A 16,215-nucleotide genomic window follows, 5' to 3' on the forward strand; every position below is an offset into this window, starting at 1 on the left:
AAAACAAAACAAAACAAAACCTAGCCCCTTTATCCTGTGAAGGGTCCATTTATTTGATCATCACATATTCATTGTTCATTGCATGTTTTCTCTCAATTTTTAAATTAATGATTTAGGATCTGGAAGACTCGCTTATATAAAAGCTCATTTTTACATTTTCTTTCCTGATTAGTTGCTTTCTAGTCACAAAATCAGATTTTCACTAAAGTGATATGACATAAAGTGACCTAATCCTATTTCATGAATTTTTTGTGTAGTACACGAAAGTAATTCAAACTTCTAGAATGTTGTAGAGTGATGTTGTCAAATAGAAGCTAACAAAGTTTTAACATGTTTTACAAAAATTATTTTTAACAAGTTAGTTTACATTTTTTTAACTTTGTAATTTAACTTTATTTTTTTATTTTTTAAAATTTACATCCAAATTAGTATATAGTAGTTTACATTTCTAAGACCAGAATTAATACAAGATTTTTTTACTTTATTTATTTATTAAATTTTAATTCCAGTAGAGTTAACATATAGTCAACAGTTCTATATTAGTACTCATCAAGATAAGTGTACTCTCATCCTTTTCACCTATTTCACCCATCCCCCAACCAACCTCCCTTCTGGTAACCATCTGTTCTCTATATTTAAGAGTCTCTTTTTTGCTTTGTCTCTCTCTCTCTCTCTCTCTCTCTCTCTCTCTCTCTTTTTTTTTTTTCCTTTGTTCATTTGTTTTCTTTCTTCAATTCCACATATGAGTGAAATCATATGGTATTTGTCTTTCTCTCACCGGCTTATTTCATTTAGCATTATACTCTCTAGTCACATTCATGTTGTTACAGGTGTGTGTGTGTGTGTGTGTGTGTGTGTGTGTGTGACATCTTTACCCATTCATCTTTTGATGAACAACACTTAAGCTGCTTCTGTAATTTGGCTATTGTAAATAATGCTGCAATAAACATAGGGGTACACATATTCCTTCAAGTTGATGTTTTCACATTCTTAAATACCCAGTAGTAGTGTAATTACTGGATCAGTGGGTAGTTCTGTTTTCAATTTTTTGAGGAACCTCCATACTGTCTTCCACAGTGGCTGCACCAGTTTGCATTCCCACCAACACTGCACAAGGGTTCCTTCTTCTCCACATCCTCGCCAATGCTTGTCTTTTGAGTTTTTTATTTTAGCCATTCTGACAGGTGTGATGTGATATCTCATTGTAGTTTCTATTTGCATTTCCCTGATGATGAGTGATGTTGAGCATCTTTTCATGTGTCTGTTGGCCATCTGGATGTTTTCTTTGAAGAAATGTCTGTTCAGCATGTCTTCTGCCTATTTTTACTTGGGTTATTGGGGTTTTGGGGTGTTGAGATCTGTAAGTTCTTCATATATTTTGGATACTAACACTTTATCAAATATGTCATTTGCAAATATCTTCTCCCATTCAGTAGGTTGTCTTTTATTTTTTGTAGGTTCTTTTGCTGTGCAGAAACTTTTTATTTTGATGTAATTCCAATAGTTTATTTTTGCTTTTGTTTCTCTTGCCTCAGGAGACATATTTAGAAAGATGTTGTTACAGCCGGTGTCAGAAAAATTACTGCCTGTGCCCTCTTCTGGATTTTTATGGTTTTAGGTCTGACATTTAGGTCCTCTATGCATTTGAGTTTATTTTTGTGTATGGTGTAAGAAAATGGTCCAGTTTCATTCTTGTGCATGTCGCTACACAGTTTTCCCAATACCATTTGTTGAAGAGACTCTTTCTAATTGCGTATTATTGCCTCCTTTGTTAAAGATTGATTGACCTGACCATTAAATTGCAAGTTTATTTCTGGGCTTTCTGCTCTTTTCCATTGATCTATGTGTTTATTTTTGTGTCAGTACCATACTGTTTTTATTACTACAGCTTTATGTTATCACTTGAAGTCTGGGAATTGTGATGCCTTGTTTTGTTTAACTTTTCAGAATTGCTTTGACTATTTGGAGTCTTTTGTGGTTCCATACAAATTTTAAGATTGTTTGTTCTAGTTCTGTGGAAAATGCAGTTGGTGTTTTGATAGAGATTGCACTAAACCTATAGATTACCTTAGGTCATATGGGCATTTTAACAATATTTGTTCTTCCAATCTATGAGCATGGGATGTCTTTCCATTGCTTTGTGTCGTTTTCAATTTCTTTCATTAGTATTTTATAGTTTTCAGAGGTTTCTCACCTTTTTGGTTAAGTTTATTCCGAGGCATGTTATTATTTTTCGTACAATTGTGAAGGTAGTTGTTTTCTTAATGTTCTGCTGCTTCATTATTAGTGTATAGAAATGCAACAGATTTCTGTACATTGACTTTGTATCCTGTGACCTTACTCAATTCTTTTTATCAGTTCTAGTAGTTTTTTTGGTGGAGTCTTTAGGGTTTTCTTTATATAGTGTCATGTCATCTGGTGCAAGAATTTTTAATGTCTTATAATTAGTTTGCTTGGTCTAAGTTGCACCAAGGTAACTTTAGAGATGAATTCTATCAGAGAAGACTATTATTAGAGACAAATATAGTAATCTCCCTGGTTGTTACTGTGTTTTAAAGATGAGACCAGGTATCTCTGGTCTTTATCAGAGATATAGATCCCTAAGAGGAAAGTGGCCTTTACTTTCTCCCTCCTGGATCTATCTAGAAAAGTGTGATTATCCTGATAATTAAGTGAATCAGGTATTCTTACGGTTTCTGAATAACTTTTTGCTGTTTCTTACTTGGATTTGTAACACTATGTGCTGAAGTTATTTAGTCTGGCAACCTGAATAATTCCTACATTTCCTCTAGGAAGTTGAATCATTTGAAAAACTTACAGCTGTGTTTCTCTCATGTTAATAAATTACATTCACTATAAAATGTAGTGGTCATTAAGTATGGCCAAAGTTTGGTCTAAAATAAAAAAAAATGTGTGAATAAGAGAAAAGTTCTAGTGACAGTACTCACTAATTGTGGAAATTTTGCCATTATAGATGTGATTTTTTTTTTCTATCACTTCTCGGCCTTTTGGCTAAGATCAAATGTAGATGTGATTTTTTTTTTTAAACTTTATTTATTTTTGAGGGAGAGAGAGAAAACGAGCACGAGCTGGAGAGGGGCAGAGAGACAGAATCCAAAGCGGGCCCAGTTTCTGAACTGAACCTGCCCAACACAGGGCTCGAACCGTGAGATCGTGACCTGAGCGGAAGTCAGGCGCTTAACCCACTGAGCCACCTAGGCAATCCTAGATGTGATATCTTACTTTGGAGATTTTGATAGTTGCTCCCTCTAAAAATTCAGTTAGCAGTTGATGACATAATTGAATCACAAGTTTTTGTTACTTCTGAAAATACCAATTTCCAATTTAGCATTATAATCAAAGATATTTTTACTTTAATAAGAAATTGTTCTAATATTTTTTGAGAAGCTACTTTTTAAAGAAAGCTGCCACTGTTAGCCTCTGGGCAAAAAAAAAAAAAAGTTCTGTTTGACCTCCATAAAATCTGAATTTAATAATGAACTTATCATGAATGTCCTCCTTTGTGTTTATTAATGCAGGTAACAAAGGGAGTCCTTCGACTTGAAGCATGAGTTCAGATGCCAGCCAAGGTGTGGTCACTACTCCTCCTCCCCCCAGCATGCCTCACAAAGAGAGATATTTTGACCGCATCAATGAGAATGACCCAGAATACATTCGGGAGAGGAACATGTCTCCTGATCTACGACAAGACTTCAACATGATGGAGCAGAGGAAACGAGTTACTCAGATCTTGCAAAGTCCTGTGAGTTGAAATAATCAGAAGGCTATACTTTTTCTTCTCTCTGGAGACCTTGATACAGGGAGGTAGGAGGTACCTTAAAGTACGCTCACAATAGAAGGGTGAAGGCAGGGTGACTCCTAGTTGCCCCCAGGCTTTCAGAGGTAAAATGAACACCTCATTTACAGATTTAATTTGCAAAGCTTTAATAACAAACTAGTGTTGTCTTGGTGGTATAAGTTTTCTTTGTGTGATTTCTGAGTGTAACGCTTCATTAAAGGAGGACAAAAGATGGGGCGGAGCTAGGATCCCCAATTCAGAGTGAGTATCTGTGTAAAAAAGAAAGGCATGACTGAATTGTCAAGAGCCAAGAAACATATTTTCTTTCTTTGTGCACCCTGACACTCAGAGCAGCAGAGGAAGACTTCAAGCTTCTGCGGTGATGTGTGATCTGGCAGCCTAATGTGACATACACCTAATGCAGGCACATAGATGCACACGTACCAAACTACACTAAAAGTGGATTATAAACTAAAGCTGAAAATTTTGTCTGCACAGTAATATTCAGACTTTGTAAATCACATTAAAGTGATTTGTTAGTTTTCTTACAAGCCCTTAGTGGAATTGCAACGGTCACATATCAGTGATGCAAAATGAGAGAGAATACCTTGATTTAACATGCAAAATGAATTAGTAACTTTATGCATAATGAAGATCACAGACCCCTTAAGGTAGTGTTCAGCAAACATAGACACATGAGGCCTGTGTTAGGGTTAATTGGGCTTCCAACTCAGGTACTAAGATAAGCACTAAGGCATAGAACTGCCTAAGGTGGCCCTGGTAAATCATTTTTGTTGTGCCCTTGTGAATTTAATCACAGAGGTTGAGCCCGAAGCCAAAGGGGAATTCTACTCTGAGTAACTCTGCTACACCAGTGGCCTAGATAAAAGCAAGTACAAGTTATAAAAGCAATGCAAACTTTGAGGAATTTAAGTATAGCTTAACTTTAAACCTATCCTTTAAATAAACCCATAAAGAAATCTTTTCCCAATGGAAAGGAGATTAACTAGAGGATTCATCATGAGGGAGTAAATGTTCAGTGCCTTCTTTAATGCAAATCTAAACTCTGTGTTTATAAATACTTGAAGGGCACATTAATTATTTGGATCAAAATAGACATATTTCCTCTTCTAAAGAAACTCACTCCACTTTTGAGGGCTAACTTATTAACCAAATGATTATAGTAACAGATAGTATAAAGTAACAGAGAATGAGATGAAGTTCAGGTTTTGTTCAAAGTTGTTAAATATTGAGATTTCTCTGGGAAGTGCTCCAAAGAGGACCAGTTTTAACTGTAAAGTTTAAAAGTAAAACGTACTGAGCTGCATTTCTATGCCAGGGTTTTCGTTTTAATTTCCCCATTAAATAAAGACAGCATAACTTCGAGTAGATCTAATTTTTTTATACCTAAAAAAATTTCCATTTGTAAATTGGCTGGAATTACCAATTATATTTATGCCTTAGGGAACTTAATGAAATAATGGGAAAAGCAAGACATATAGATTGTCATTTCCATATTCACATAGCAAGAATGGTAATTTTTAGCCCAGAGAGGAACAAAGAAGATTTAAAAGAATTGTGGTTTGACCATTTTTTTCCCTAGATCTTTGCTAGTGAATTTAAAATCTCATTTGTGAAAGACTTAGAAAAGACATAAATTTTGTCTTCCTGCCATGTTTTGGGGCAGTGGTTTTCAAATTCCTTTTAATACAACAAACCTTTCAACAAAGAAATGATCCCTGGCGACCTGCATTAGTATCTATTGCTAAATAACAAACTACCCCAAAATTTAGCAACTTAAAACAGCAAGCTTTTATTACCTCATTGTTTCTATGGGTGAGGAACTCAGGAGCAGCTTAGTTAAGTGTTTCTGGCTCAAGGTCTCTCACAAAGTTGCAGTCAAGACATCATCCATGGCTACTGTCACCTGAAGACCTGACTGGCCTGGAGATTTCTGCCCTTGAGATGGGTCACCATCTTTTCCCAATGGAAAAGCCACATGGCTGTTGGCCAAGGACCACAGTTCCTTGCCATGTGGACCTTTACCTGAGACTGTTTGAATGTTCTCCTCCAGAGCAAGTATCTGGGAGAGAACCAAGAGGAGTCTGCAGTGCATTTTATGACCTAATCTCAGGCCTTAAACACCCATCACTTCCACCATATCTATAGTTAGAAGTGAGTCACTAAGTTCAGCTCATACAGGAGCTAAAGAAGGAGAGAGGAATTAAGATCCACCTTTTGAAGGGAGACTTGTCCCCTCTCTGACCACAATTTAGTTGAAAAGCATTGAAGTCTGCCACAATTTATTTACCTTGCTCCCACATGCAAAATGCACTCACTGTCTCCTAACACTCCTGCAAAAGCTTCAGCTCATTATAATATTTGCTTGAATCCAGAATCTCGTCATCTAACTCTGGTCCAGCTACAGATGGTGCCCCTCAGGTGTGATTCCTTAAGTACAGGTCCTCTCAATCTGTACACCTGAGAACTAAAGAACTAAATCTGCCCCCCCCCCACCACACACACACAGCCAATGGTGGGGCAAGCAAAGATAACTGCTACTGAACATTCCTGTTCTAAAAGGGGGGAGTTAGGGGTACAGAGGAATAACTGGTTCATAGCAGGTGTGAAATCCATCTGGGCAAATGTTTAGAAGTTCCCTTAATGAAGACGTAGTCCTACTTTCCAGGGGTGACTCTCGCTAGTGGCTCTGCCTTCTGGGCTTTTGGTTCCACCCTCTGAGTCTTCTTTCCTTTTCCTTGAAATTTAGCCTGTGTTTGTTCTTTTCTCAGCCTTCTTCCTTCTTGTAGAGGTTTTGAGGTTCAAAGACCTCTTCTTTTGGAACTACCTTTGTTCCTTCAGGCCCAAGCTTGCAGTGTTTCTGCAAATATAATTCTCTTAAAACCTGTGTGGGTCTCCTGTGAATATTGGAGTTCACTCTTTTCAACAAAACCCATAACCACTAATGATCAAATCAAAGATATGACTAATTTCTTGTTTGTAAGAAACAAGTTTGTAAGCCTTCTATTTAAAATGCTGAGTTTATTTGGGAAGAAAGGAAAATAGGGAAACTAATAAAAGCAAAGTATAATACTTGTTTTTATTAAGCCCCTTATTAGCACCTATTATGGGCACTATTATGTATCAAATCCTATTTAATCCTCAGAACAACTCAAACAAAAAAGTATTAATATCCCTAGTTTACAGATGAATAAACTGAAAGTTAGAGGTGTTAAATAACTTGCTAAAGTTTTTACAAGTTAAATTGTGGGCTCTGAATGTAAACTCCAAAACTCAGACTTAACCAGTAGGTTGTACCACTTAAAGCATTCAATAACAGTGAAAAGTTCCACCCATATTTGTTTTATTCATCTTCAAATTCTGTTGTTCAGGTTCATTTAACCCAACATAGGAAGAGTTTCCAATCACAAGACATTTTGGTGTCTGTAAATTTGTTTGACAAACACAGTACCTTATTGCCTTGAGCTGAGAAAATAAGAAAAAAGAATGTTTCATCTTGACTCCCAAGTATTACTTCTAGGAATTTCATGATCTTTCGTAATGTGTGTGTGTGTGTGTGTATACTATATATCTATCTATCTATATATAGATATATATATAGTATACACACACACATACACACATATATATATTTTTTAGTATATTGTAATGTGTATGTATATTTAAACCTAATAAAGTGTTTGTCTTAGAAATCAAGTGCTGGTGAGTAAACAAGGTTTAGCTAGAGATCTTGTTAATGCAGCAGGGAGAATCTACATGTTTTCTTTAACCAGTACACCACTCATATATATGCCTATGGAAACCCTAGATTATCATTAACCCCCTTATCTCAGAATGAGGTGTCTAAGGCAAACTGTTGGAATTAAATGATGTTTCATCAAAGTTAAAGATGCATATAAGTTGAAAAATTAACAGTACATTGTGCATAGTAGATATTTAGTAAAATTCTATGTACATCAATGGACGGATATATGAATAGCTGGGTGGGCTTTGAGTCATTAAACTCTTGAAGGTTGTCCATCAAGCTCCTGTTGAACTTAACACCTTAATGTGGAAAACAGTTGGTGGGTTTCAGAAAAAGAATGAATGTTCTCAAACCTCACCACTATGGAAAGCTATTTAATCTGGTTGACAGAAATGTGCAATGCTACTCTGAAAGATAGAACAACAGGAACTTATAGGTAGTGATAGCTCAGGCATGTGACACACTAACATTTCTTAATAACAGGGAAATATGTAATGCTACAAGCTACTTCAAATATAGGAGTAACTTCAAAGCCATATATATTTCAGAATATCACTATAAGGCCTAAAATGTTAACAGCGCACCTAGTTGGTCAGAATCACCGTCATTTATCTGGTCACGTTAGAAGCTTAAGATAAAGGTATTCTTTATTAATTTTGTTTGCATTTTTATTACATACTAGCTTCAAGAAAAGAGAGTATTCTAACCTTTAGCTTCATATTAATTAAGACTTAGGTAGAGGATAAAGACCATCCAGAAGAAAATTTGGTTTATTTCTTTTTTCTCCTTTCAACAGGACCAGTGGTAATCTATTTCCAAATGAATACATTTCTTAATGGAGAAATTCTAAGTAAGTTTGTTATGCTCCTAATCCCACTTTGGGAGAGATCTAATAACATAATTGTAGAGTGCCATGGGAGCAGCAAGTCTGTAATCTTTTTTTTTTTCTTTTTTCTCCAATTTTTCTCTCTAGTAATTATTATGAGGTAGAACATCCAGGTGTGAATGTTTAAAATCAATCTCTGATATTTATCAGTATTCCATTACATAATGTCCATAAGTTAAACATTACTTATAAATCAACCTATGTAATTTTCTTTTCTTTTTGTTTTTTTTTTTTCCCCTAGCCTTAACTGAAATAATTCAATCAGGTTATTTTCTTTTATCAAATTGGTCCTCTTTTCTGTGATTTACAATACCTTCCATCCAATATCACTTTCTCCTGAAAGCTCTGATTTTAGATACAGAAACTAGGATCTGATACTTCAAGGTAATTCTGCCTTTGGTTTTTAGTATACATGAATATGTGTCTACTTGAAGTATAATCTTACCTACATGAATCCCAGGTCTCTAATTCTTTCTTGTTGTTATAATCACGTTTATTTTTATCCAATTTATGAATTGACAGACAATGCATAAAATAAAAGGGTATGAGATTCAGATAAGGCTTTTAAGGCATGCTTTTTCTAATTCAAACATTTTGATTTTCATCTAGTGATTTTTTACCTTTTTTTTTTTTTTTAATCATACTCTTTTGGATGTGTGTTAATGAGAGAGCTGTCCAAAATATAATACTCTGGGGACCAAACAAGTTTTCAAGTACGATTTTGTTTGAGTTGAAGAATTAAATGACTTTCCAAAACTTTATAATGTTCAGTGAAGATTCATTTCTTATTTTTAAAAAATAGATGAATTTCTCCCATTCTATGATGGACAGACCTAATTACACAAGAGGAATTTCTCATTTAAATAATGGACTTTTTTTTTTTTTTAATGTTTACTGACTTTGAGGAAGGGGGGAGGGGCAGAGAGAGAGGTAGAGAGAGAATCCCAAGCAGGCTCTGGGGCTGTCAGCACAGAGCCCGATGCAGGGCTCTGTCCCACGAACTTTGAGATCATGATCTGAGCTGAAATCAAGAGTCAGATGCTTAACCAATTGAGTTCCCTAGGCGCCCCTCAAGTAACAAACTTTCAAGACTTTTTTAGATCTTCAGATTCTAATGCTAAAAACCTGTGAAATGGATTTTACTATCATTAACTCAATTAAGATTGAGATCAGATTCTTTACTTTCTTTCCTTATATTCTAGGAAAGGAAAACACTCTCACTATTTTATTAATTGAGCACTGAACTAGACACTCAGGGAGACTCCAGGAATGTGAAAGACAACCGCTTCAACCATCAGATATCATAGTGTGGTAGAGTGGGAAAAGTAAACCACAGTCCTATGATAGGTATCCTAAGAGTAGTAAAGGCAAATGTTAAAAGAATTAGAGTTGGGTGGGAAGAGAAAAAAGTGGAGATCCCACCTAATTGGGGTGATTAAAGGAGAGACTTCAGGAAGATCACATTTAAGACAAGTGTTAGATAAAGGGTAAGAACTGATTAGGTAGAGGAACAGCAGAAGCCAGCATTTTCCTTTGATGAAATAGAGTGCACAGGGATAGAAAAGTACAGTGTGATCATAGAGTGATGCGCAAACCTCATAGGCTAAATCAGAGCACAAGGTAGTAACAGTAGGTACACCCAAAAAGTTGCATGATGAATTACAGAGATCCTGGAGTACCAGACTGCTTGACCTATAAGGAGTCAGCCTATTTTCTCATCATTTCCAGTTCTAATCTGTTTATAACAAATGTTTTGATATGTACATATATATGCACACAGTGCTTACTTTGAATCTGGGTTCACCACCACCTGTTGGCTGCGTGGCCTAGGAAACTCACTTAACTTGAGCTTCAGTTTCCTTGTTGGTAAAATGGACCTCATGGAGTTGTTGTGACAATTAAATGAAATAACATAAAAGCAAGTTGTGCAGAGCCTAGCCCATAGTAGGCAAGTATTTTTGTGAAAATTGTATACATGACTTATATACAGTATTGCTGATTTAAAGCACTTTATGGCAACACTTTGAAGATTATATAATTATAATTCCTTAGACCGTATTTTGGGTTTTAAAGGTCTCAGAGAATCTGTCCTCCTGATGGCAGTCAGGTTTATTATGTTCATGGATTCATGCATTCAAGGTGCAACAACTCCCACTACTTCCTCTTCTCTGCTCTTCTGTCTCTAAGATGGAAGACATGGTTTATGCTGTGGTTTGTGTATGTGTTGTTTGTCTTTTACCCTGACTCTTCTCCAGTGGACGCTCTAGGGAATTGTTGGTTTAATCTGACTTCAGAAGCCAAGCATGTGACCTTGCTGCCCTGTGTATAAGTTAGTTTTTCATTCTGCTTTGATGGAAAAATTTCCAGCTGTAAGAGGGCAAGTATTTTGGTACTTGAGGACCATCATAATCTGCTGCTATGTAATTTTTTTGCTATTTCAGTACAACCTAATGCCCTAATCTAGCCTAAGAGGTTTACTCTGTATTTCTGATCACAACATGCCTGCTGCCTTATTAGTTGTATTTGGTTTCAGTGATACAACCCATCTCCCATAAAATTACAGAAAGATCCTGTGCCCAGCTGAGAGTTATAGATTTCAACCTTTACTCCATTTACTTGTTAGCTGTGCAGCCTTGAGCAAATCACTGCCTATCTCAGGACTTTGTTGTGAGATTCAAATGAATAACTATAAAGGGTTATTTCATTAACATTGGATTTCAGAATATGGTTAACTGTCATCGTAAAGATAAATAAAATTTTTATTCTTTGAATACAGTATTTTAAAGCTTAACGTGTTTATAGATAAATTTTTAAAACCAGCTGAAATTTTATCATTAATTTTTATACTGTCTTACGACTGAGGTAATTATCTGAATAATACTCCAAATATATTTGAAACATTAAAAATGAGTTATAGATGTTCATGACCAAAAACATTAAATCTTTTGTAATAGAAGATTTCTTATCCGCTGAAGCACTTTCAACTATATAAAAATGTTAGGGCAATTTCACTTACTTTGAAAATTATTTTCCTGCACTTTGTGGAAACTAAATTCATATTTTTCTCTGAATTGATTTTAGAAGGGCTTACACATCCCCTTATGATACCATGGATCATCCCAAAGCTTTAGGATTGTGCCCACCGTATTGTGGGATGTATGGAAGTGGTAAAAGCATTTTCACTAGTGAAAATAGCATTTGACCTGAGTTCTTGCCTTTAACATTTACTGCCTTGGACAAATTTTTCAACCTTTCTTATTTAGCTTTTTCATCCCACTCAGCAGAAACGTCTCATCAGCTCATAAATAGTTGTGATTCTCTTGAGCAACTGGTTGGTTTTTAATCTTAAAGCCATTATCATACTGAGCAGATTATCTTAATTAATTCATGTTGGCTTATGCCAACTGTAGCAAATGCCTACAGTTTTATAACATGCACTTTGTATCTTAATCTCATTGCTGGCTCTAACTAACCTCCTTATACTAATTTCTTCTCTTTAGCTTAATTTATCTAACCTGTATTTATTTTTTTAATAATTTTGATCTCTAGAATCTGCCTTAAATTCTTGCTGGAGCCACATGAGAAGGGGCATTCAATAAAATATTCCCATTTCTCAGTAAGTTATTGCAATGTAAATAATGAGTGATACACATAGTAGGTGTCATCAGGTTTTTTGTTTGTTTTTTGGCTTTTTTACTGAATGAATATTGGTTATAGCTGCTTTCAGCTGAAGAAAGTTTAAATAGAATTTGGTTTTGAAGGAAAGATAAAGTTTCAAAAGAGCAGATTGGCCCTTTGCCAGGTGTCCAGAAGTTTTCTATGGTTTATAAAAGATAAATGAGTGTATCTGAAAGATTCTTTCTCATCCAGCCTTAAATATGGTAAAATACTCATGTTACTCATCTGTATGAAAGTGTCCATCCATCTTATATATAGCTCACAACCATTTTATGTTCACTGAGTCGTAGAAATGTATTAATGGAGTTTTCTGATCAACGTAATGTGTCTTTGTAGAGGATATTTTATAGGATAGTGTCTCTGGTTTAAGTCATATTTTTAAATGAGCGAGGTACAGTCAATGGATTTAGATGTTTAGAATTTTTTTAATGTTTGTTTATTTTTTGAGAGTGCACAAGCAGGGGAAGGGCAGAGAGAGAGGGGGACAGATGATCTGAAGTGAGCTCTGCACTGACAGCGGCAAGTCCAACGTGGGACTCGAACTCAACCCTGAGGTCATGACCTGGGCCGAAGTTGGGCACTCAAACCAACTGAGCCACCCAGGCACCACAGATGTTTAGAATTTTTATAATTGTGCTAACGATTTACATTTAAGAGCCCTCAAATTTGTAAAAGAAAAGCCATGTTTAACTGGTATAAACTGCTCCATGAACTCAGAATTCAAATATGGTCACTACTAGTTTTTAAATTAGTCTCTTAAACATTCACCTGCTGTATTAGCAGAAAGTACAGTATCTTCCTCTTGGAATTTCTGTTCTCCTCTAAGTTGTCCCAAGAACGTCAGTGGCTTACACAGTGCAAAAGGGTTCACCAGTGACTTCTATATCCAAGATGTGGTGTGTACGTATGTCTTCATGTGCACATGTGAGTCATGCTAAAGTCTCTTCAGTCCACCTCAGCCACTGTGCCTTCCTGCCCACATGGTAGTGGTGTTGAAAACGAGTCTTACCCTGTCCAACAGGAGATGCAGGTTCACTGTTGACACAGATGTCTGCACAGGCCACTCTGGGGCATCAGGGAAAGGTGACCTCCCTCCCCCTCTTCCTGTGCTAAGCTCACTTAGGGTGTTCCATGGTGCCCCATGATTGAACTCCCAAGATTATAGTTTTTCACACTCAGCTCTTTCAATTCAGATCACGGATGCCTCTCAACTGTTTCTCTAAAAGCAACACAAGCATTGAGTCGGGACTGGTCCTAATATTTACTACCTCATAGCCTCAAACCACATTTCTCCTTCCATCATGGGCTCCTATGCCTTTTTTTTTTTTTTTTTTAAGAAGTCCTTTCTGAAAATCTGAATCATTCGGTCATCCACGATGCAAGTCTACATCTAAGCAGGGACTCCAGGAGATCTTATTCTCAGCCTTATAAGGAAGGCTACTGTTGGTGACTGAAAGGAAATTCACCCTTCTGAGAAAGATTTCTCCAGTGATCTCCAAGGTGTTTGTATGGACTCCTCTTGGAGGTTGTGATTCCGGAGCAGTTTTCTGCCTTCTCCCTCTTAGGTGAAGTGGTTAAAAATTGAACTTAATTTCTGGCAGGGATTCTGTTTCATATGTAACCAAAAGCAAGGTTTAGAGGACTTACATTGCAAGAGCTTTTGTATTTAAAATGAATGGGAAAAGGTTTGAGCAAGAAAACAAATGAATTTAATAAAATAAGTATTGGTTAGGTGTTATGGAAATAAAAAATGAGCTATTTCAAGTAATGTAAAGGATTGAGAGAGGTTTCAAATGATGAATCATATTAGCAACTTAAGGGTTATTCGAATAGAAAATTTCTCTTAATGTTCAGAATTTTTACTGATATGAACACTGTTTCTGACACATACACATATGCCCCCAAGAAATATAGCGGAATTCCAGAACAGGAACATATAGTACCCAAAGTTGGGGGAAAATGTCCTTTCTTTAGCACAGTGTTGCAGAAGGGGAGTGAACAGTTCTCAGCTCTTATCAGTTTGCTTTCAGTCTTCATAGAGTTAAGGGAATTGCCACGGAATTCTTAAAATGGAAGCCGTGATGTACGTAGTATGTCTTAGTGAAGATTTCTGTGAGTCAGTCTGTAGTCAGAGTCTTGCCCCATCCAAATAGGGACTCTAGCCCAACCTAGGTAATGAGGCCACTGGGCGAGGAATGGCTCTCTTTTTGCATCAGTCTGTACTTGGTACTCTCGTTCCATATTGTTAACAGAGTTGCTTTATATCTGTCTATTGTAGATGATAGCTCGTTTTCTTTGAGAGTAAGACTTTCTAACGACTTTTTTCCTCCCCTGAAGGCAAGCTTCTTGCCTCCTCCTTCCACTGTTTTATTATTTTATGTTTTATATTTGTTTCAAAATTGTGTAGATGAAACCGTATTCAAAAGAGGGATGGGAAAAAGATTGATTATAGAGAAAGTTATGTTTGGTTTGTTCTGCTCCAAGTGAGATGTATGAGCTCAGTGGTCATTTTTGTGTGTTACAGGCCTTTCGAGAAGATCTGGAATGCCTTATCCAAGAACAGATGAAGAAAGGCCACAACCCAACTGGATTGCTGGCATTACAGCAGATCGCAGATTACATCACGACCAATTCTTTCTCGGGCTTTACTTCACCTCCTCTCAGTACGTCAGTTTTGAAAAGTTTAAAAAATTATAATTTTATCTCTACTTTGAACACGGCACATCTCTAGCAGCATATTCTGGTTCAGTCCTTAAGTTTATAACATCTAATACTTAGAGTAATATAGTGTTAAACTCTCTTACCTTTTGTTATCAACCGGGCATTTACTAGACTTTGTGAGATTGTAAAATAGTTACAAGACATGGGCCCTGTCCTACATAAATGCGTAATTTTAGCTGAGGAGACCTACCATGAATGCAAAAAAAAATTAAAACTGAAAGATAACTGTAAAACATTACAAAGCAGTTCGTAAGAAATTGTCTAATGGCCTTTTATAAGTCATCATACTATGAACTGAGAGTTGAGATTGATTATTGGTTGAAGTGGACTGAGAAAACTCTGAAAAAAGAGAGGCCTGAGCTAACCAGGCTTAAAAGATGGAGTGGTTAGAATTTGGTATAAAAGAGGGGTTAAGATATTTTTACATTTAACAACTCTTTAGTAAGAGCACCAGTTTGGTGAGGTGAACACTAAGCACTTTATACATCAGCAAGATATGTCCGGAACTCCCCGCAATACCAGGACAGGTGCAGAGTGCCAGAAGGTAATGTCAGGGACTGCTTCGGGTCCGAGTCAAGGGATGAGACGTCATATCAGCATCAAGGGATTTTCTTTTCCTCTTTTTTCTTTTCTTTTGTTTTCCTTCTCTTCCTTCATTTCTGCCTTTCTTTGGTTTTGGTTTGGTTTTGTTTGGTTATAGATTTATAAGTAAGAGTCAGTAAACGCAAGTACTTTCCAAATAGAGGAATGGCATAACAATTGAGACCTGATGTTGAAAACATGCTGGGTTAAGGTATGTTTGTAGAACTCAAAGTGGACCAGTGTGTCGGCACATGTATACCGGTTAAAGAATCTTTGAAAGGGTCCCCATGTGAGGTATACATGCTTGAACTAAAATAGTAGCGTGAGTACAAAAAGGAAGAGATATGAGAAAGGCATAACTAAGGAAGAGTAGAGATGACTTAGTAACCGTTTGATGTGAGGAGATGGTGTAGATAGTGGGGAAGAAGAACTATGAGTTACAAAATCACTCCTCTATCTTGGAAGAAACATTCTATTAGAAGAAACATAAAAATTCAAAGGTTGAGCTTGTTTGTTTGTTTGTTTGTTTTGCTTTTTCTATAATATTGAGTATCTATTATGTTCCAAGCACCCTGTTAGAGATAGGAGATACACTGATAAACCAGAGACAAGATTCCTGTCCTTGTGGAGACGGAAAATGGTCAGTTAATAAGTGCTATGCAGATAATTAATAGATGGTGATTTGATAGGAGGAGCTAGGTGACTAGATTAGGTGATCAGAGAGAATCTCTCTGAGGAGGGGACATTGAAACTGAAATCTGAATGACAAGAAGGAGCAAACCA

The 16,215-nt window shown here is 36.3% G+C and overlaps 1 protein-coding gene across 4 annotated transcripts in view; it reads left to right on the forward strand.

The window, feature by feature from the left end:
- The window catches only part of ADD3 (adducin 3), a 122,474-nt gene that overhangs the window by 89,282 nt on the left and 16,977 nt on the right, over positions 1-16,215 (forward strand). For 3 of the 4 annotated variants that reach the window (XM_047073416.1, XM_047073415.1, XM_047073418.1), the window contains exons 2-3: positions 3,540-3,763; positions 14,654-14,792. In XM_047073416.1, coding sequence (XP_046929372.1) covers positions 3,569-3,763; positions 14,654-14,792 — 334 coding nt within the window. In that variant the 5' untranslated portion in view covers positions 3,540-3,568. Of the gene's footprint in view, positions 1-3,539; positions 3,764-8,361; positions 8,416-14,653; positions 14,793-16,215 lie in introns of those variants that run through there. The other variant, XM_047073419.1, reaches the window with a different exon arrangement.

Source organism: Lynx rufus, unplaced genomic scaffold (assembly GCF_022079265.1).
Source record: "Lynx rufus isolate CCGP_SWC_20201006 ecotype Redwood Valley unplaced genomic scaffold, mLynRuf1.p SCAF_11, whole genome shotgun sequence".
In the NCBI taxonomy this organism is placed as follows: domain Eukaryota; kingdom Metazoa; phylum Chordata; class Mammalia; order Carnivora; family Felidae; genus Lynx; species Lynx rufus.